Source organism: Ambystoma mexicanum, chromosome 11, assembly GCF_040938575.1.
Source record: "Ambystoma mexicanum isolate Mex_15411 chromosome 11, UKY_AmexF1_1, whole genome shotgun sequence".
In the NCBI taxonomy this organism is placed as follows: domain Eukaryota; kingdom Metazoa; phylum Chordata; class Amphibia; order Caudata; family Ambystomatidae; genus Ambystoma; species Ambystoma mexicanum.
Window position 1 is genome coordinate 819611302 of NC_090934.1, and position 21734 is coordinate 819633035.

At 45.5% G+C, this 21734-nt stretch overlaps 1 protein-coding gene across 1 annotated transcript in view; it reads right to left on the reverse strand.

The window, feature by feature from the left end:
• PIK3C2A (phosphatidylinositol-4-phosphate 3-kinase catalytic subunit type 2 alpha) overlaps positions 1-21734 on the reverse strand; it is a 2027647-nt gene that overhangs the window by 1911222 nt on the left and 94691 nt on the right. Inside the window, exon 2 of the mRNA XM_069623772.1 lies at positions 11134-12323. Within this exon, the coding sequence (XP_069479873.1) occupies positions 11134-12234 (1101 nt within the window). The 5' untranslated portion in view covers positions 12235-12323. The remainder of the gene's footprint in view (positions 1-11133; positions 12324-21734) is intronic.

Sequence of the window (21734 nt, forward strand, 5' to 3'; positions counted from 1 at the left end):
AAGCGGCTGACCCTGAGGGAGTTGGAGACGGATGAGCGAAGGGCCCGGGAAGGAAGATATTTAGGAAGAGAGAGTTGAAGGTATTTAGGCCCCAGGCCCCAGAAGGCTTTGTGGACAATGCAGAGGGTTTTGAACTTTATCCTCGCAGCCACTGGGAGCCAGTGTAGAGACTTCAGTCCTGGAGAGATACGGTCCCTGGGCTTGAGGCCAAGGACAAGTCTCACAGTTCTGTTCTGGATGAGTTGCAGAGGGCGGAGAGTGGAGGCAGGCAGATTAAGATAGAGGCTGTTACAGTAGTCCAGCTTTGAGAGAACCAGGGCTCGTGAGACAGTGAGCTTCTGGGGGAAGGAGAGGAAGGGAAGAATACCCCCGAGGAGGTGCAGCTGGTAGTGTGACTTCTTAGAGACGTCAGATATATGAGGAGAGAGTGGAGTCGAAGATAACCCCGAGGTTTTTTGCCGTGCAGGTAGGAGCAGGAAGAGGGCCAAGAGAGGCCGGCCAGAGAGCTGCAGGGAAGGAGGGAGTGGGTGTGCCGATGAGTAGAATCTCAGTCTTACTGGCATTAATGCAGAGGTCATTGGCAGCACACCATTCCTGGTGTGAAAGTATATTATTTGCATTCGCCCATTCCTGGATGATTGATTGATATTGTATTTCTATCACGCTCGTACACAAGTGTTTCAGAGCGCGACAAGGGAGGGGAGGGGAACAGGGGAGAACAAAACAGCAATCTTACAAGGCCCAGTGACATTGAGAACGTGCAAGTGCATGGGGGGGGAAGTGCATGGAAGGGGGGCGGGGAGAAGTGGAAAGTGCGAAGCAGAGGAGAAACACATAAATAAGAATAAATACATAAAGGCAACAAACAGTGGTAATGCAGCCAGCAATTTGCAAGTGCTTGGTTTAAGTCAGCAGACAGGGTAGGTCTGATAAGTGCAGGAAGAAAAAGGGGGGGCTGTATGGGTACAGATACAGACCCCAGTGCATGGGTGGCCCGGAGGCAGTGCGGGAGGGTGGCAGGATGAGCAGGTACCTGGGCCGAAGGACAGAGGGTGGCCAGGTGCACGGTGGCAAGAGAGAACAGATCAGCAGGGGAGAGGGGGAGCGAAGACAGAGGAAAAGAGGAAGGTCTTGAGGTGCTTCCGGAACCGGAGATGGTTCTCCTCAGGTTTTAGAGTGGCAGGGAGGCTGTTCCATACAGAGGCCCCAGTCGAAGACAGATCTACTCCCAGCTCGTTTCTTAGAAAAACGACTGACCCTGAGGGAGTTGGAGGTAGAGGAGCGAAGAGCTCGAGAGGGGAGGTATTTGCGGAGGGATAGCTGAAGGTATTTCAGACCCAGGCCCCAGAAAGTCTTGTGGACAATGCAGAGGGTTTTGAATTTAATCCTTGCATCCACTGGGAGCCAGTGGAGAGATTTCAGAGCTGGAGAGATACGATCCCAGGGCTTGAGACCAAGGACAAGTCTCGCAGTCCTGTTCTGGATTAGTTGCAGAGGGCGGAGAGTAGAGGCAGGTAGATTTAGAAGGAGGCTGTTACAATAGTCCAAGCTAGAGAGAACCAGAGCTTGGGATACCATGAGCTTCTGGGGGAAGGAGAAGAAAGGCAGAGTACCTCTGAGGAGGTGCAGTCGGAAATTTGACTTTTTAGAGACCTCAGAGATGTGGGCGGAGAAGGAAAGGGTGGAGTCAAAGATGACCCTGAGGTTCTTAGCCTCGCAGGTGGGGGTAGGAGGAGGGCCAAGGGAGGCCGGCCAGAGATTGAGGGGAAAGGATGGTGAAGGTGTGCCGATGAGGAGGATCTCCGTCTTGCTGGCATTCAGACAAAGATCATTGGCGGCACACCAATCTTGAATGGCAGTTAGGCAATCAGAGATGAGAGGGGGAGAGGCGGCGGCAGAGGGCAGCCTGAAAATGAGTGGAGTGTCGTCAGCGTAGCACTGGAAATTTTAGCAGAAAATGGCAATGCAGTGGGCGAGAGTTGCCAGGTATTGGTTAAAAAGCCAGGGCGAGAGGTTAGACCCCTGGAGAACACCACAGGTAGAGAGGAAGATCGATGAAAGGAAGGACCCAAGTTGGACCTGGGAGGGTCGATCTGAGAGGAAAGATATCAGCCAGGCCAGAGCCTGATCAGTGATACCCAGTTTTTCACAGAGACGGTTGAGCAGGATGGTATGGTTGACCGTGTCGAAGGCAGAAGAGAGATTGAGGAGGACGAGGACAGAGAGAATGTTAGAGTCAAGGTTGGAGAGCAGATCTTCACGGATGTTCAGGAGAGCATGTGGTTCAGAACAATACCAGAAAATATCTTAGAGTCAGCATCCAATAAGGCGATCGGTTTGTAATTTCTTGGGTGTGACCGATCACCTTTCTTATATATTGGTACTATATAAGAGATGTGCCAGGATGCTGGGATATTCCGTGTCCTTACTATATCTTTAAATAGTATATATAGATTTATTTTTTTACCACAATTCACTGTTTCCTTTAAAGATAACGTTAGTCAGCCCATTTGGCCCCGCGGCCCTAGATGGCGATGCCTTCTGTATCAAGGTTTTAATATTCTCCTGGGTGATAGCAAAATGCCATGCTGTGTCAACAATATGCACGGGGGGCTGACACTTTACCGGGTATATAATGTGACAAAATGTCCTTCCCATTGGTTCTCCGACATGGCAGTAGTCTGCCCAGTAGGATCTGGAGATATTATATGATTTATCAAGGACCAGAATGATCTGGAGGTGTTATCCCTTAGAGCAAAAATCATGTTTTGACCGTCCAGTTGATAAAGTGTTGCACGACGCCCCTTTATCTTATTCTTCCACTTATTATCTTTTTTTTTTTTAACAACTCTTTTTCCCCCCCGAGATCGAGATCCTTTTTACACAGGTGTCTAAGCTCCCTTGATCTACAGTTCTTAAATCGTCTCACTGTGGAGTCATACATGTGTACGTGATTAGTACTGCAGCTGCTAGCTCCTAAAGGTGTCGCAGTATTCTTAATTATATTCTGTACATAATGGCAGAAAACGTCAGTAGTATAGAGAGTTAACTTCTTGCCAATATTAGAGGCATTGAATCCGAAAGGAAGACTTGTGTTCGTCTTACACACATTATCCCCATGCCAGACAATTCTAGTTTTGGCTGAGTTGACCCCGAGTGCACTCGGGCATAGTTAATGTTTTTCTAATCCCCAATCCCCTTTAGATTACAATATATATTTACTATCAAGATTTACAAGAACCCAAAAGGTTGTTACTTTTAAGCTGTATCAGTATTGCCAAGCACCACTTAGGGCCCAAGTCCACTTGAAACGCAGTTAGGAGACACCCCCCAATCCCTCCCCCCCTCCCCCGACGGTCTACCTCGCGGTCCCTTCATTGCAGAATAGAATGGACTATGTAGCCATCCAAGACATATGGCAGAGTTAACCATGTCTCCTGTAGACAAATAATAGAGCACCTCATTAACACTGACCACATTTCAGGTGAGTTTTTGAGGAACCAATGGCCTCTGGTGTTCCCAACACACCAGGGACAGTTTGCCAAACTTGTTAACTGTTTGGCTTTATTCCCTGCAGTTTGAAGATGGAATCACGGAGTGTCAATGCCAACCACCTAAGACCAGGTTAATTCAAACCGACCCTATCAGTCGACCTACCATCAGCGCCCTTTGTTTCTTTCACGTTTCTATCCCTAAAGTCTTTCATTTGGGTCCCCATATCAGATGCACCACTTCCTATATTTTGAAGGTCATAGCCAAATCTATGAAATGACTCTGCCTCTTTAAGAACGGCCTCATAGATAGTACGCAAGTAAAAAACTACCCGTACAAAGTCATATCTATTTGGGTTAACATAGTCTACAAGCTTTATGTCGCCTGAGGGGATTAATGAAAGACTAGGAATTTTGTTAAATAGTGCCAGAATTCTACCATGATTTAACAATTGCGGACCACCATAGGAAAACAAATTGTGCAATATAATACTTGGATTGTCTGGATATCGAGGGGGTCTCAGATGTAATTCCTCCCCCGAAGTAATAATTGTAGAATTCCTCACACTTTCAATCATCGTACTGGGGAGTGATGGTCCAGTTAAGGGTTGCCAGGCCCAATGTTTTGGATTTGTCATTTCTGGCCTTCATGGCGAGAACCTCTCGAGGTTCATCCATTAGTATTGTAATCCCTCTGATGTTATGGGTTGGAGAGTTCACAATGAGCAGCTGTTCATTGGGTACCTCGGGGTGTTCATCCAACATTATTCTCATGACCTTCCTTATAATCCGTTCCACCACCATCTCCCCACCCCACTTAAACTCCAGCTCATGTTTATCTTCACAGCATGTATACTGTTCACTCGGTCCCTCCAACACACCCCCCCTCTTTCCCAGACAAATTGTCTTTGATGGTATCAGTGGCTAGGGTGCCCCAGTCCACCAAAACATAGCCACATCTTCCCCATCAACATACAGATTTGTCACCGAATGCAAGGTCATGATATCTTATTTAATCAAATTTCGCCAGTTGTTCTTGGCATTCTTATTTACACCTTTGCCTTGCTTCATTTTATAGTTATTTCTTTTTAATTCTTTTAAAATTATTTTTTTGCATCTCATTTGTTTTTATGGCGGGACGACCATCATGCCCTTCATTGCTCCCATTCCCTGGATCCTTTACCTTTGGAGCATCTCTGGTTTGGGGCGGTTCCACTGGCACTTGTGTAGGAATTACTGGCCGTAGTGCGTAGATGTCAACAGAAACCCCCTCCCTCGAATTAAACATTTGTTCCGTGTTTGTTCGAATGGAGATGCATAGTACTTTCCCAATATTTCCACGAGTACATTTTTGCAATTTGACAGCTGTAATTATATTCTTAAGCAATGTTGTGCATGTACGCAATTCAGCTAACATTTGGCTATTTAGAGTTTCGGCAGGCCCCTCATCCCAGTTGTCACTGCGTGTCGGGTCCTGAGCCGAGGAAATTTCCCACTCAGCCTCTTTACCTGCAGGATATTGTGACAGAGCAAGTAAAGAATTGTCCATTTCTAATGAGGGAGCCCCCATCTCTAAAGAATTCTCATTAACCTGTGTGGGAGACTCCGCACACTTGGAATTATTGCTGTCCCCAGATTCAATCAGCAATATAGATTCTTCTCCCACACCCTCTCCCTCATTCATATTCATCATTGCAATATCCATAGTGGATGGTGGAGATGGGGGAAGAGGTAAAGCGAGGGGGAAGAGGTAAAGCGAGGGCCATTTTCAAGGTTCCACGCACCGAGGTAAATACAAGTGGGGCAGACAAAACATTATCTTAAGCACATTCCCCTGCCATCGATTCCTGTCTGGTTACTGGGCCAGTCCTAGCATTGTTATAGCTTATGCGTTTGTTGTTCTTCATAACACTGTCAGCAACATTTACTACCCAAACCACAAAATAAGTCAGGACACCTTCAAACTCTGCTGAAGTGTTTACTTGCCTAAAGCGGTAATTCTTAAACAGGCAGTTACCCCAGGAAAAGTGGACAGTGTGAACGCACTCAATTAAGATGAGGTTTCGGCACAACCCCCATTTATTGCATGCAGAAACAGACCAGTGGCGAAAAATAAACAATTACTGTCTGCGCGATGCCATTCTCACCATTACCTTTTGCACGCTGTGTTGCACACCTGGCTTTAGAAATTCAGAACTCAGCGTCCACATAGTAAAGATCCAACCCAGTTCTTCAATATAAGAATAAACATGTACTTATGCCTGCCCCCAGCCTAACAGCCCAACAGTAAGAACACTTTCGAAACACTTCCGGATGCGCGCGTGAGATGCATGTGCACCAGGTGTTTTGTAAATCGGCTGCCAGAAGGTTGGCGGGCTGGGGAAAGGGGGGGGATGCTGGTGGAGGGGGATATCGGTGGACTTTGTGTTTCAAAACAAAAGAAAAAAAGAAGAAAAACAGCGCCAAGGAATGGCTCGGCCGCACAACACGCAGTCAGGCAGCACAAGTCCCAAAATAATACTTAAAGCAAACAGTCACAAAATTACTTGGTTGATGACATAGGGCCGCTTGGGGTGTTTCCGTGGCAGTAAGGCTTCCTCTTGCCGGCTGCTAACTCCAACACGAAGCAAAGCCAGACAAATTCAGAAGGTTCAGTCACTGCACCACTAGAAATCCACAGAGCCGAGAATGCAGGTCAACAGTGATAACACTTTCGAATCACTTCCGGATGCAGACTTATTTAGTATAAGCCCTTTTACTTTGACCAGACGCCACAAAGAATTTTTCATTTGATGGTCGACGCTTGCTCCCATCTTAGATTTCGGTTTGGTTGGAAACCCAAATACAACCTTGGACATTCGGCTTGTTAGCAGCACGTTTATAGAAACGAAACCCAGGTGGTTGGAGATACATCAGCTTTCCCAATTAGGCCACCCTCGCTCATCGGTGGGCCCCATGACGGTCTCTGTTTGAAGACTGACCTTGCCAGTCTGCACTGTCTCACTGCTGTCTTAGCTCTAGGCCTAATGAACAGCCCTTGATTGAGAGTTCTTAGTCAAGTGTTGCGAGACCATGATATTGTCCATATCAAAGGTGTTTTTAACATTATTTGAATACATTTTCGCTGGATGCAGTTCTCCTCTCGGCCTTTAGAAACTTGCTCAGCCTATCCCAAATTGACTGCCAATATTTGGCATCAGTAAATGTTCTTGTTCCTCCTAATCTTTGAGAAATATGTCCCTACGCATGGTCTGCTCGTCGACTCCCCTCATGCTTTTCCTTCATCTCTCGAAATAGCATCCTTGGTTTTAAGCCAATGCACTCCCCTATTTTGCAAGGAAAACAGCTTCTTTATCGTTCTTTCCGTATTAAAACTCTGGGCTCATATTTTGAGGTAGTTGGGTTGATTGACATGAACCGTCGTCCATCTTGTTCTGATGGTAGTCCTAAACATTGAATATATACCTCTCATGAGCAAACATCTATGTATTCTTTCTACCTTGCGTATCAGCGTATTTACAGTTATAGACCAGTGAACATTTATTTCTTATTTGTACTCGTAAATACTGCATCATGGAGTACATGTTACACTCGTAGTATTCCAATTACATCATCATTCTTAAGTATTTTTATATTGTTCAAATATAGGTTCATATATCTTCTTTCAGACATTCTTTTGTTATTAGACTTTGTTTAACATACATCCATGTCGCACCATTTTATTCATGGCTGCTTTCAAACAACTCAGCAAGGGACATCCTTTTTGATCAGTTTCCTCCATGGTTTTAAAGTGAGGGTATCTTCTGAATGGCTGCTTGAGTGCATATCATTTTTCAGATATTCGACATGGTACTGACATGTCGCAAAAACTTGTGCATGGATACCCATTTATGGCTCCTCGTCTCATTCCAATAGGGTGGGGTTGAGGGGGCGTTAACAAGGGAGAATGCGTCGACTTGCTCCTCTACAACTGCGTTATAGAAGATGAAGCAAGACTTGAAGGTGATTCTTGCATGCAGTGGGAGCCAGTGAAGGTCGATGCGTGCCGGGTTGATGTGGTCATATCTGCATAGACCGTGGATGAGGCGTGCAGCCGCATGTAGAACACTTCTCAGGGGCACAAGGCAGGACGGGGAGGCCTTCGAGGAGAGTAATGCCCAATCCAGGTGGAATAGGATTGAACGGTGGAACTAAAGCTGTCTGGAGGGAGGCAGGGCTTGGTATTTTCGCAGGAGGAAGAGCGGATACCAAGCGGTCTTGAGTTTTCTTAGCTTGCCAAGATCATGGACTTCTCCAAGAGAGCCCTGGCACAAGTTCCAATATATGATCATACTTGCCAGGCGGCACATAGAGCGGTCTGTTTTCTTGGCAACACCAATAGTGCCAGCTCAGCTATATGTTTCTGAGGCGTATTAATGAAGCAGCACTCTTAGCGGAGGAGCATCACCTTTGCTAAAGGAATTTAGCAGATTTGTCAACATATACACGGCCATGGATAAGGACTAATCATCCAGCCGCAGAGTCTTTTCCTGGTGGGATTATGGATGGACCAGTCGCAGTAGGGGTTGCTCGACCAACCATTTTCACCAAAATTCTACAATGTTCAAAAGTGGCAGAGGCTCCTCCTCTTACCTGGACTCCAGGCAAAAAGACGTCTTAGGTAGGTGGCCACTTACTTAAATGGACGGGCTCAAAGAAACCAGAAATTACCACAGCAATTACCACAGGGTAGCATCCCTTTGTCTCGGTCCAACCCAACAGGGAGGTGCGGTGGGAACTCCGTTTAGTGTGGACTACTACCCATTGATGAAAGTGGTGACTCCCCATGACATGTATACAAAAACTGCAAGACCTCGTAGCCACCGAAGATTGGCTTCTTGTCAGCCTCACATCTTCCTTTTCTTCAACACTAAAATACAACTGTTGACTTTCTCTCCAAAACACTTACCTGGCCATATAGAATTCAAGATCTTTTTCAGATTTTAATCATGAACTTTCCCATGAGATGCATACTACTGTCAAACTCTCCCTGGCTCTGGAAGTGGATCAAACTTATGTGTTTTCAATGGCGTCAAAGAAAAAGGAACACTTTGTTCCTCTTTGAGCCGGCCTAAAAGGCCAGGAGATGGTCGTGGGAGAGTGACATCCTTAATGGTTTTGCTGTCTCTTCAGTTATGGTTTCTTAGCAAGAAAAAAATGAAGGATGATATGATTTACTATTCATTTATCTGCTATATAAAATGTATACCATCTGAACGCCCAATATAGAGAACTTGAAACAAAAGATCTTGCTGGGCCATGATCCACTAAAGTAGGAGTGGTGGGCGTTTCTAGAGAACTTTCCCGCTCACGATTATACTTAACAACATTAACTCTGCAAATTGAGCCCTTTAGCTGGGCCTCGGAGAACAGAGCTAGCCGACGACTAGGCCGGAATCTCGCAATATAAGGAAATGTCTCCATCAGTCGACAAGGGGCAGTAGGTTTGGGGTGAATAGAGGGCTGATTAGATGTAATGGGGCCTACCAGATTGGTACACAGTGCTCCAAATTGGTAGCATGTCCAAGCATGTGCAATGGAGTGTGAGAACACATGATCGTAGAAAGGGGCACTAAACTGATCCCTGCAGTCCCCCCCAAAAAGGGGAACGAATCTGGGGAGGAGCGATCCACTGCTATTCTGTCTGCTAGCAGGACAAACACCCATGGCTTCTCCAAGACTGTACCTGCTTTACAATGGTGGAATAGAGTTATCATTGGATAGGTTATCAATTATGTAAAAAAGCAGGTACCAAAACCTGTGGAGCAGAATGATGAGAAACAGGGGGGAAACCGAATCAAAGAACTCATTGTGTTCTTCTGCTTCTCTCACAAAGCCATCTTTCACAACATTACACCTCTCACCCAAAGAGAACAGACTTTAGGTCTGGCCTGATTTGTGGGAGGCAGATAGACACTGGTGATATATGAAGCAGATGTGAGGGCATGAATTCCTGTGTTTTATAATTATAATTGGCTATTTATATCACGCTTAATAACCAGAGGTTTCGAAGCTCGGACCAGGTGATCGAACCTGTGTTGCTCCACGTCGTCTTGCTTCCAAGGCAAGCGCGTTGCCCCTGAGCTATCCTCCCAAGACAACTTACTGATGTTTAAAGGCTCACATTAGTGCCATTGGCAGTGGTATGCCTACTTGCAAAAAAGTAGAGTCCTGCTCTGAGCCAGACCTAGAGCGACCACCTTAAGTCAAATCCTCAGTATATAGCCAAGTGTTACCCCATGTAAGAACCCTCAGAATGCAGACCCAAAACAGACATGTTCTGTGCTCCATATGAGACACATGCATATTTAGTGGTGCCAGGATGTTCAGACAGGGGCTCAAATCCTTTGCCGCAAGCTGGACTGAGGCCTAGGCATTTTAGACCCTTTTGGGGCTATATAAGGCTTCCTGCTGTTGAGCATTGTGGGCGGCAAGACAGATCTGGTAGAAACACATTTGATCAGAGAATCTTTCCTCCATTGTTTGTAGGTATCTTTTTTTAAAACAGCTCTTCTAAATCAGTGGACCAGCAAAAACAAGGGGATATTTTACCTGCAGTTTCACTGAGGCCTTCTATTTGGAGTAGCAAAACCAGATATGGCGGGCCACAACACAGTTCGAAATTCAAGGGAGCTGGGAGCCGTTTAGCGCCTGCTTGAAGCCTAGAAGAGCCTGGTTAGCTTTAAACTAATAGCTACCAGGAGCTACTTTTGGGTACCCAGACCAGCTGATTTCGAACAAACAAACTCATGTGGTATTTAACTCTATGCATTTTGGAGAACCTGTACATAAGCATTAGGACATATTTATGCAATATTTAAAGCTTAAGGGATCATTAATAATGGGCAGAATGATGTGTGTGCATCTCATGTGGAAGTTCGATTTGCAGAACACTATGAACTAGCTCCTTATTACCCAGTGGTAGCTCCCGGTCACTGGTTAATGCTGCATACACAGGAGCTGCTTTTGGCTCCTGCTCATTCAATCTCAATTTCGCCACAGCATAAGCTAGTTGTCATCACCCCTAAGTGAAAGTCAATCGCTAAAAGTGCAGTGTGGCCAACAGTGTTTGGACTCCAGTAATAAAAGGCAGGGCATATGCTGTTTGCTTTGGAAAAGGACAAGTGGTAGGAACCACACCTCATTAAACTAGCTATTGATGCAATAGCATGTGTTAGTAAGAAGGACAAGGGGTGGTGGTCCAGTGGGGAGTGAAGGGGAAGGACAAGAGGCCAAAATCATGAAATTAATAGAGAACCCACAAGCAACTGAAGAAAATGAAAGACTGGAGGAGAAGACAGTATGTGCCCACTTCAGAGAGGCAGAGCCTCCTGATGGTCCTGTGAACCTGGGATGCACTTATTTGTTTGTTTAAAAAATATATATATATTCTCTGCTTCCTGGCAACCAGGATGTCCAATTAGACTGGCAACAGGAGACTCTTCAACAAGATTATAAACCCAATGTTAAGCTCCTTGTACAAATGCACTTAATGAAGCTGCAAGGATTTGGCATTAAAAGAAATGTGACATTTATAGGAATCATTACTTATGACTTGACAGGTGCTTCAGTAACTAAACAATAAAAACATAAGTGCACCTACCAGTGAAGTTTGACTTTGTAGCTTTGTCAACTGAGATGGAGTTAGCCGGATATTTAAAGAGTGACTTCTTGTAACCGATGCCCCAGGCGGTGATTTACCATTGCACTTTCTGTCAAGAGGACTAGTTTCCACTGGCCTCTCTTCTAATAAAACAGCGTCCCAGGGGTCCTCCGCAACAGAACCACAAGCACGATTTCCATCATTATCCACTGCAAGATGTGGAATTTCAGAAATGTCAACCTTTGGCTTACTCAAAGGATCAAGATCCAACCAGTCAAATTTACTCATATCAATGGATGATTTGGTGGCCTGAGGTGTAGGAAATGTGGTCTTGGCAATGCTCAATGGTGCGTCAGTTGGCGGTTTGCCATTTTTTAGGAATTCGGACGTGACTGCTATTTTGTCAAATAATTCAGCCATGCTTGGTGTGACTGCTGGAGAATACGTTGGTAAGCTCCCCCTTATATGAAAAGGCGTGCTAGCTGCCAGTGAATATGGCATGTAGTGTGACCGTCCTGGAAGACTTAAATAAACGGGTTGTCTTGAACGATAGGTTGATATACTTGGAGGAAAGCCATTCTGGAAAGGATCGACTTGCTTCGGAAAAGGAGAAGCATAAACAGGAGGTAAAGTGCAAGACACTGGACCACGAAATGCTGGCACCCACTGACCCCTCTGAAAGGGAGGCTGGGTACAATACTGCGAAGAGAGTGAGGGGTTCAAAACAGGAACTACAGGTAGTGGCTTGAGTGATTTGATAGATTCAAAACTGTCATCCAATAGTAACTTCTCCAGCTCAGCGTGCGTCAGTTTGTCAATATCAATGGCACGCAATTCATCTTCTGCTCTTTTATTAGCATCCGATTCTGGAAATACCATAAGATCATGGTCCTGTTTCATAAAATCTGGAATTGTATACCTAGTGGTGCTTAAAATACGAAGGCTGTCTTGACAACTCACTGGCCTCTCCTTTTGCAGTTTGGCTAGAGCTTCCGCTTCCATCTGCAAGGCCTCCTCCTTGCCAACATCTTTTGGCCTGGCGGCACCCAAAGAGGGAGACACACACGGTTTAACTCCATTGCTACTGGATGTCTGAGCCATGCTGCAAAACACATGCACATTTAAAAATTGTCATAGGTCGCTTTCCAGAACTGCGTGCCTCCTGGCAGGCCTGAACAGTCTTAATTATCCTGAAAAGAAAAAAAAAACAAAAAAAGGCATAAGCAACATATTAGAGACATTGGTGAGTCATTAACATGAAAAATGCTATGGTAGTAGATTATACTTAGGTATATGTGATCTCCACAATCAACAGGAAAACCAGATCACACTGTACTACAAGTAAGCAAAACAATGTACTCTGGTATGATAGAGTTGCCCAGAAAAAAGTCAAACAGACTGAGCAAATAAATATATTTTCATACAGGAAGTGTGATAATTTCAAGAGTACTGCAAACCATAATAAAACATGTCTTCCCAGGCTTCTATGCACAATCTGGCCGGCAGGCCTCTTCACTCTCCTCCCTCCCCAATCCCATATGCACCCCTGTCCTGAAGCAGCAAAGGAGGTTACCCCTACTAATATGATAAATCTGCTATTTTAGGTATTCACTTTGTTTTAACATTTATATAGCGTGCAAAACCCAGAGGTATCTAGGCACTTGAAACCATGAGGGTCACATTTCCTATCCAGCAAGAGATGCAGGCTGCAATGCCAAGAGTTTTCCTAGTAACTAATATATTGGGTCACATCATTTCAATATTTAGAACACATTTCACCTGGGTAATATCCCTAGGTCACAGAGTGCCCCCACCCTTTCAAAGGTCTTAAGGGGGCACAGGTGCAATCCACGAACTATGTTATAATAAAAGACTATCTCCAAATGACATAGGATAAGAAATTGAGATCTTCAAAGACACGTTTTTTGGCTCGGAGAGGGCAGCTTATGCTACATGAACACCATAATATTGATGAATGTTGTCTCCTCATTGCTTTGAGGAGATGCAGACAAGGACTTAGCGTTGAGGCTTCACACCTTGATAGGTTTGCCTAGATAATTGATGCATAGTCCCCTGTGAAAGCCATCACAGTAATGGTTCTGTCATTCTATGAGAGCCAAGATGTGTAAAGAAGGGACAATGTATTCTTCTCACAGTACAGGCAGGAAGGAGAGATGAGACATCTCTGCAATGCCAGCCTCCCCACTGAGCAAAAGGGAGCTGAGTGGCATTTTTGTTCAACTCCTGCCACTCGGCATCCTCTTCACAAAGGTAGAGGGGACAGGGTGGGGGAGGTGGAGGGGAGTTTGGGTGTGCAGCAATTTTGCAACAGTCTCCTGTGCACGGCAGCTTTGAAGTGAAGAGGAGCAAAGCAGCTATAAACCCTCTCCCATGAAGCCCAATGCAGAGCCCACTGCAGGGGTCTGGCTTCTGGGGCTGCCTGCTAGAAATAAGAGGACAATCAATGGTAAATGAGTAGCCTAAGCCTTTGATGGCAAAACCTGAGTGGTTAAGAGTGTGGCATGGACATCATTTGGGTATGTAAAAAAGTGGTACAAACTTGTCAAAATGTGTGCACGCTTAGGCTTTGAGAGTAAAACTAATCATATGGAGCAAGCTATTCACTTGTTGAGCTATCTTACTGGCTACGATGTGAGCAACTGGAATAAAATGAAGAAACGTGTCTACCAAGCCATCTGATGGTGGAACATTGCATTTACAAGGAACGGAGAAGCTGGGCATTAAGATTCAAGGTTCTTCTTTAATTGTATACATCGTGGGACCCATCTAGAAATGGGACTCAAAGTGCTGTACAATGAGCTGTAACAGAAAATAAACAGCTAGCATACCTCAAGAAACACAGCACAAAATATCTAGCATGAAAGTAAAGACAACTCATACATAGCCAGTGATCGAAATAAAGATTTGATGACAAAGACCTAAAATCAGTTCCAGAGTACAGCACAACATACAGCCAGCCTCTGAAGAACGAGGAGCTAATACATAGAAATCTAACTTCCACATGAGAAACAAATTATGAACAATGCTTTAAATGCTAACTAGAGGTTTACTAATGCACCTACATACACATTGTCAAACACAGTTAATATAACATGGCATGACACATCCAAGGAATTTTCCCTTCTTCCCACGGGGGAGCCACCCCTTTTGGTCCTAGGGAGGTGAGCCTGCTATTCAAGATCCTCCCGAGGGGACTGGGCAAGCAGGATAACAATGGAGGTGACCCTCCGCTTTGCCCGCCACCCCTCTGGGTACAAGAAATATCCAAATAAGAATTGTATTTCACCATAAACTACTTCAAACCCCTTCGTTTTTTGTTGGTAACAACAAAATTACACAGAGAAATCATATCCAGGGCCCAGATAAATCTTAAAAAATCTACTGGACCTGCAGGTCTAGTAACTTACTTTATCTACGCTAGGAGTAATGTACTCTACCAATGAGGATGACAATTTTCTTTTTGATTAGACAAATACTTGGTGTGTTAAGAGACCTTTGCAGTGCTATGAATGTGTCTTTTAATTTACTAAGTATAATTAACACAGCCATACAAACTACAAATCAAACTTAAACATTATTATTTAATTGTAATCTTCTGACATAACTAATGATTTTCTTGCACTGTAGTGATTATGGCCCGTAACTTGTCCTTGGGAACAGAAATGTCAGCATGCAGGGGTTGCTAATGTGCATGGTGGACTGTTGCAGGGGCTTTGAATTTGAAGACCTGCTATTGTATTGTACACGAATACCAGTTTGCATGGTCTGCTAATATGGACATCTGTAGGTCCTTATGCGGTCCCAATGTAGGCTTCTCTCTTAATATAGACAGTCAATTTGTAGGGCTGCCATTTTACAGGTCCAAAAGGTAGGGAGTTGCTAGTTTAAATGGTATTCTAATGGACTGGCACCCTGTTTTAGGGACTGCTAATGCACATAGCCACTAGTTTATCAGAGGAGCTTCTGTCCTTAGCAGCCAGTTCACAAAGGTGGTCAATATCTGCAGCTGTCTGCTTTTTAGGGGGTTCATTTGTCAGAGCTACCAGTTAGTCAAGGGGCAATAACGTGACAGACTGACTGCAGCAGCAGCAGCAAACCTCTAAACTGCAAGTTTAGAGGGGGTCTCAATGTGCAGTAATGCCTGCAGGGTCAGGTAGTTTGCAGCACTGCAAATTTATCAGGGCAGATAATGTGCAAGGCTACCTGCTTGCAGGGGCTGTTAATAAGCAATGCTGCCAGTCGTTGTCGATAAGTGCATAGAGCGATCTTTGTGCAGTGAACATAGAGGTGAGACAGAGGAGAGGTGAGAAGAGAGTATAAGGACTATGGAGTGCAGTTGAGAGGCGGTAGGTACTGAGGGAGAATGGGTGAACAGAGGGAGAAGAGTGGATGTGGACAAAGGGAAAGTGGATGGAGATGGAAAGAGAGGACAGATAAGTGGAGACATGGAGCACAGATGGATCATGACAGATGAGACAACCTTAGATTGCACTGAGCGTGAATGGGCATGATATGGGAGAAATAGTATATAGAGAGGGGCGAAGTTAAGAAGGGACAGAGACAGAAGTTACAAAGGGGAAGTAAAGAGAGAGCCCGAGGGGGATAGAGAGGGAGATGGACTATAGAGTAAACAGGTTAGATATAAAGGAGTCAGAGATTGAGAACACAGATGGAGGACAGACTGAACATTCACGCATTGAAATATGTAGGCTAGTGCAAATGCAAAGAGCCAGATGACAGGGGTAGACTAGTAATGGTCAACGAGAGAGAGAACAATGGAAGAGCGTATCTGGGACTAGAAAGAGAGCAAGGGAATAATAACTGGGACTAGAGAGTGAGAGCACAAGGGAAGAGTGAAACTGGGACTAGAAAGAGGATACAATGAGCCTGGAGAGTTGGCGTCCGAGCAAGCACAGAGATGGGGACAATTCTACACTCTGAATACAGGAATAGACGCTAGAGCAGGAGCCATGCTGGAAACAAGAATGGGGTGCGGAAAGGGATAGTGTCTAGAAATGGTCAACCGAGAGAGCTACACAAAATAGGGAAAGCATGACTAACATCTACAAGGGAGTCTGAAAAGATGGATGCATCCATATGTGCAACCCAATTAGAGTGGCAATATTTCTGACACATGTGAATGAGGTTATGTAATCCATTATGATATGGCCTGCAGCCTCATCTACCAGTGCTGATGTTGGCATGTGTGAAAGGTCAGAAGAAGGACGCGGACACTATATTGCCATTTCTACTCGTTTGTTCAATGAATGTTAAGAGAAAGACCTAACCTTCCCTATTGCTATGTGGGTGTTCCCTGCCTATGTAAATAACTAGGAAGTTATAAAAACGAGAAAAGAGTGCGCTAACTAATCCTAACTGCCCCTACCACTTTTCTAACCTAATAAGGTCAGGAGAATGTCTCCCTTCTCCAGATTATCTTTTCTCTCAAGGTTTCTCCTTTGCTTCAAACATCTTATTAGTAGGTTAATTTCAAATAGTCTCTTGTCACGATCTGTACAGGTTCTTGTAACTCTTTTACAAGCTCTTTGGGTTTATCCTCCTCCTTCGGGATTGTTATCCAGGAATCCCTTTAAACTCTCTGCCTTATCTTTCACTACATAGCTATGTGCCTTTTGTACTTCTTTAACATATACTTTCTTAGCTGTGATAGACTTTCTTGCTAGTTAATGTTCCCCCTCTCCAGGGATGGCTTAGATTGTGTATCTTTTCTCTTAAGGGTTTCAACTAGCCATAGAATTTTCCCTCTGGTTTACAGTCTCTACTTTTTTACACATGTTACTTTCCCCTCTTACCAGAGTAGTTGTGCTCTAGCCTTAATGATCTCTCTTACCGGTTTCATCTTTCTTGCGGATTTGTTCCACTCTTTTTTCTTAGTGTATCTGGTACTTTCACCTCTTCCCAAGGTATTTGTTCCACAGTTGTAATGAGTTATTTTCCAGTCTTTATCGCGATTCCCTTTCTCACAGCATTCAAATTCAATTTCATTTCATTGACTTTATTTTCACTGTCTGGTCAATTCCACTGAGATGAGTTTCTCTTATTTCACAATGATTCCCCCGGCGGCATCCCGGTTCTCACAGTTACCTTGGATTCTGAGGGGAACTTCTCTGGGGCTTTTGTTCGCTCGAGTTCTCTTTGGTCGCTCGCCTTCTCCAGTGTCCCGCTCTCTATGCCACCAGTAACACTGCGGGTAACCGGACAGTTCAATGACTTCGCAGCACAGTGGTTTCGGCGTTGTTGTATGGGTGCTCTGCCCACCACAAAGTCCTTGTGGTCACGTCAGCACCGTCTCCTCCTTGGTTTCTCCGTCTGCTTGGTTGCTTCACCTCCAGTGTTCTACTCTCGCTCTCAGAGCAGTTCCAAAAGTCGCAAGTTCTGCAGCTCTCCTTGGCCCTGCCTCTCAAGTGTTACGGTGCCAGGGGGGGCTTCCCCTGCTTGCATACAAGTCTCTCTGCTTCGCCTCTCCGTGTGCTCTTTTTGCAGTCTCTTTAGCTCAGTTAAATAGGAGGTCGCGGTTTAAAGAGACAGATCCTCTTTCGTGTTTGTAACAGTATATTTTAGTTTTGTCTTCAGCCAAGTCTCTGGATTTTATACTGTTTTTTTACATCTGATAGTCTCAAGTAAGCCACCATGGGGTATGACTTAGGGAGTTCCTCACAGGAACATGAGTCCTTGTCCCCCCCTCCCAGTGGGGTCCCATTTGCCCAGACCCCTAGGGTGGGTCTTGCGAAGCAGGCTCACCTTCCTAGCCTCAAAGGGGGAGGCTCCCCCCTAGGGAGAAAAGACAAATTCTCTAAATTTGTCACACATGCCTATCCACCACTGTAAGAAAGGGGACCTAAAAATACTGATGCCTGTACTGTACCAACTGTGTAGGATAATGTTGATTTGCTGACACTTGGGCTATACATGTATTTTGATAAAGTATTAAGTGAAGGATCGGTCCCATTTGGTCTCATTTCAGTTTCAACTCCCTAAGCCACCTCCCAAGATATTTTTACCTAATGCCTTACGACGGAGGTGGCGTGGTGCCGACCTGGAGTCCCTGGTTGGCCTTGTTGATACTAGTTGTGGCTCCAAGCCGATTTTTGACTTCTCGGTGCTTACCAGATCTTTGCAAAGAGAAGCAGATATAGTGGCTCCTCTGAAGAGCGTTCAGAATAACAAGCGTCTATCTGAGCCGTGGTACTCTGCGGAGCTTAAGGCTGCTCGCCTTGGCCTGAGGCAAGTAAGCAAAAATGGTGCATTGCCAATGGAGAGGCAGAACAAATAGCCTTTAAACAGTGTACTAGGGACTATCATTTCCTAATTGGGGAAACTAAACAAGCTTTTCTTACTCAAAAGATTGCTAAATCACTTAGCCAACCTAAAGAGCTCTTTGCGCTGGTAAAATTGTTCTCCTCAGTATAGGACTTGGCCAACCCAGTGATTCCAACTCAGTAATTTTGCTATGTGCTGGCTAACTTCTTCACCAGTAAAATTAAAAATATTCGTTCCAACATTCAAGCAAGTTCTTTAGCCATCGATCTTCTGGTCGAACCCCGGCACAGGATAATAGTTGAGCCCCGTTCTACTTGGGCGCAGTTCCCCTTTCTTTCCCTCAAGTGGTCATCAGTAAGGCCATTGAGTGCCTGAAGTGAGCATCACCTTCGGATCCTGTTCCTTTAATGATCCTGAAAGGTATTTCTTCTGGCATTTTACCGTGGATTTGCAAAGCGGTTAATATCAGACGGGTTAAATTCCTGCCGAGTTAAAACAAGCAACTGTCATCCCACAGCTCCAAAAGCCATCCCTTCACCCTCCACTCGCCTCTAGCTTTCAGCCTCTCTCTCCAATACCATTTTTCATTAAGCTCTTGGAAGCACTGGTTTCTCCTCTTCGTCTTTCTTTGATGCCTTTCAGTCAGGCTTCCAGCCTGGCCGGGGCAGAGAATGTCTTGGTCTCAGTGTTGGATAATATGACAGGTTTGGCCGATAAAGGCGGCGTCGGAGCCCTGATATTATTAGATCTGGAAGCAGCTTTTGACACCGTCTATCATTACACACTGCAGTCCTGGCTAGCTTCTGCTGGCCTGGAGGGCACTGTTCTGGCCTGGTTTATGTCCTTCATGATAGGGGCCAAACAAACAATTTCTTTACCTCAATTTCTTTCTTCCCCCTCTTCACTTTCCTGCGGTGTTCCGCAGGGTTCTGCCTTGTACCTGATACTTTATAATATCTATATGCATTCCCTTCTAGGTTTCATCCACTCCTATGGCCTCAGGTGCTATTGATATGGTGATGACACTCAGATCCTAGTCAATTTAGATCTTGACCAGGCGGAGATGTCGTCATGCTTGTGTCGGTGCTTGGGGGCGTGGGTGCTTGGATCAACCAGAACTGGCTGAAGATCAACGGGGACAAGACGGAGGTGCTGGTTGTGGGTGCACTGGTGGAGCTGTCACTTTGGGTACCTGCTTTTTGGCCTTTGTCGCTGAGCAACCTCCCTGTCCCTGTTTCAGTAGTGAAAAATCTTGACTTTTTCAGCTATCCTGTCCATGACTCAGCAAGTAGCAGCAGTTTTTAAATCAGGGCATTGCCAACTTAGGATTCTGCGAAAGGTGCTCCCTTTTATTCCTCCCCATCTTCGTCCACCAGTGGTAGCTGCCCTTATCCCTAGTCAAATAGAGTATTGTAACTCTCTCTATCTAGCCCAGCCAAAGGGCCTGATCCAGCGTCTACAGCGGCTGCAAACTTTGTCAGCACGGGTAGCTACTGGCGCCCCTTTTGGAGCCCATAATACCCCCACCCTACGATGACTGCATTCGCTTCCGGTGTCCAAGCACATTGACTTCAAATCATTGTGTTTGGCTCACCAGGCCTTGTTGGGTCTTGTGGCTGGCTATCTGCAGGAAAAATTGTTCACTACTGTTAGGGAGAATTCTCTCTTTAGGCTGAATTTCCTAACCTAGTGAGTCCCCCAGCAGCTTTGCTGGATTTCTGGAGTTTGTTTTTTTCTCCTGCCAAGAGTGAGACTCTTTTTCTCCCACTCTTGGACATGATTTATGGTGTTCCTTTGACTGTTAATGTGTTTTATGGGCTGTGGGGTCCTTTAATCCATAGGGTCTCATGTGTTTTTACTATGTGTGTTGCACCCTCCGTGCAGTAACACAGGGGTGTCATAGTGACACCCTACCATAGACTCCATACCCTGGGACTGACTACTGTCTCCCAGGGCATGTAAAGTCACCATTGGCTTTACTAGTCCCAAATTATTAACAGAAACCAGTACAAACCATCATATTGTGGACGTATTGGTCGGGGCAATTCGATTGCCCCGGGGTCTGTTAGTCGAGGGGGCACGTCTCCGTCCCCCCTGATCGAGTTTTGGCTGGTGGCAGTGGAAACTACTTTTTATATTCGACCGCGAATATATCCCTATGGGATTTTCCCATTGTTCGAGGCTACCAACTTTAATTATTTAATTCTCATAGCCTCGAACATACCGCCGGTTTATTTATTTAATATTAATTTGCCGGTTTATTTATTTAATATTAATTCGCCGGTTGGTATTTTTTGCCAGGACTCGATTCTAAAATGGCGTTTGTGTTCTCTTCTGTGACTCCAACCCAAGTCGAGCCCTTTGTTCCACTTTTTGGCGGGCTTCTCCACAGAAGCCTCCAAAAGTGGTGCCACTCTGTCTGGGTACCACAGGGGGTATGGGAGGGGGTTTAGGCACCCCGAGTTACCTTGGTAACTCAAGTCGCACTCTTGTGTGATTGGCCCAAGTGGGGAGCCGGCCGGCTCACCACTTAGCATGTTTGATTGACAGCTAGGCTGAGTGAATGGGGGTATGCTGCATAAAAGCAGGGCTTTGGGGACTGGAACTTCACAAGTCGCCACAAGACCTGAGAATCTGACAAGGGAGAAGCTGAGCTGACCTACCACGATGACACCACCACCGGTGGAGCCCTGTCGACCACTTCCCGATGACAGAGAAGATCTCCCGGCTGGAGAGGCTTCTTCCCCCGACTGGTGGGCACAACCAGTTTACCTTCTTCTCTTGGCACCGCAGACTGTCTTGTGGTCGAATTGCCCGTGCCAAGCACCCCGGCAACCAGATAGCCACTTACCACTGGACCGTGAATAAAAGGACCGCTCCTTTTACCTGAGAACTCTGCGGCTGGTTTCTTCCCTGGCAGTGCAACGGACTCCTGTCTTCCTCCCCAACGAGATCCTCTCTTCCCCCGGACGAAGCACCGACTTGCATCCGCTGCCAGGAACAACTGCCCCCGCTGGAGTATTCTCACCACTTTAAGGTACCATGTCCGCCAGGCCTCCCTTTCTAAAGATTGCTACAAGTTAACAATTACCCCCTTAACCTTATGGACTGGACTCGCCGCCTTGACCCTCTAAGTGGTCCCTTTCTTTTGGTCCAACTCTTTTTGAACCTTTGCAAGACTCTTGTGCACTGCAACCGTGTGACCTTGGACACATTTCGTTTTGATCCTCTTAAAGTGGATCCGGCTTACTGACTCTAAACTCACGGTGTTACTTTGCTTTCCTCTCTTGCTGTGTTCT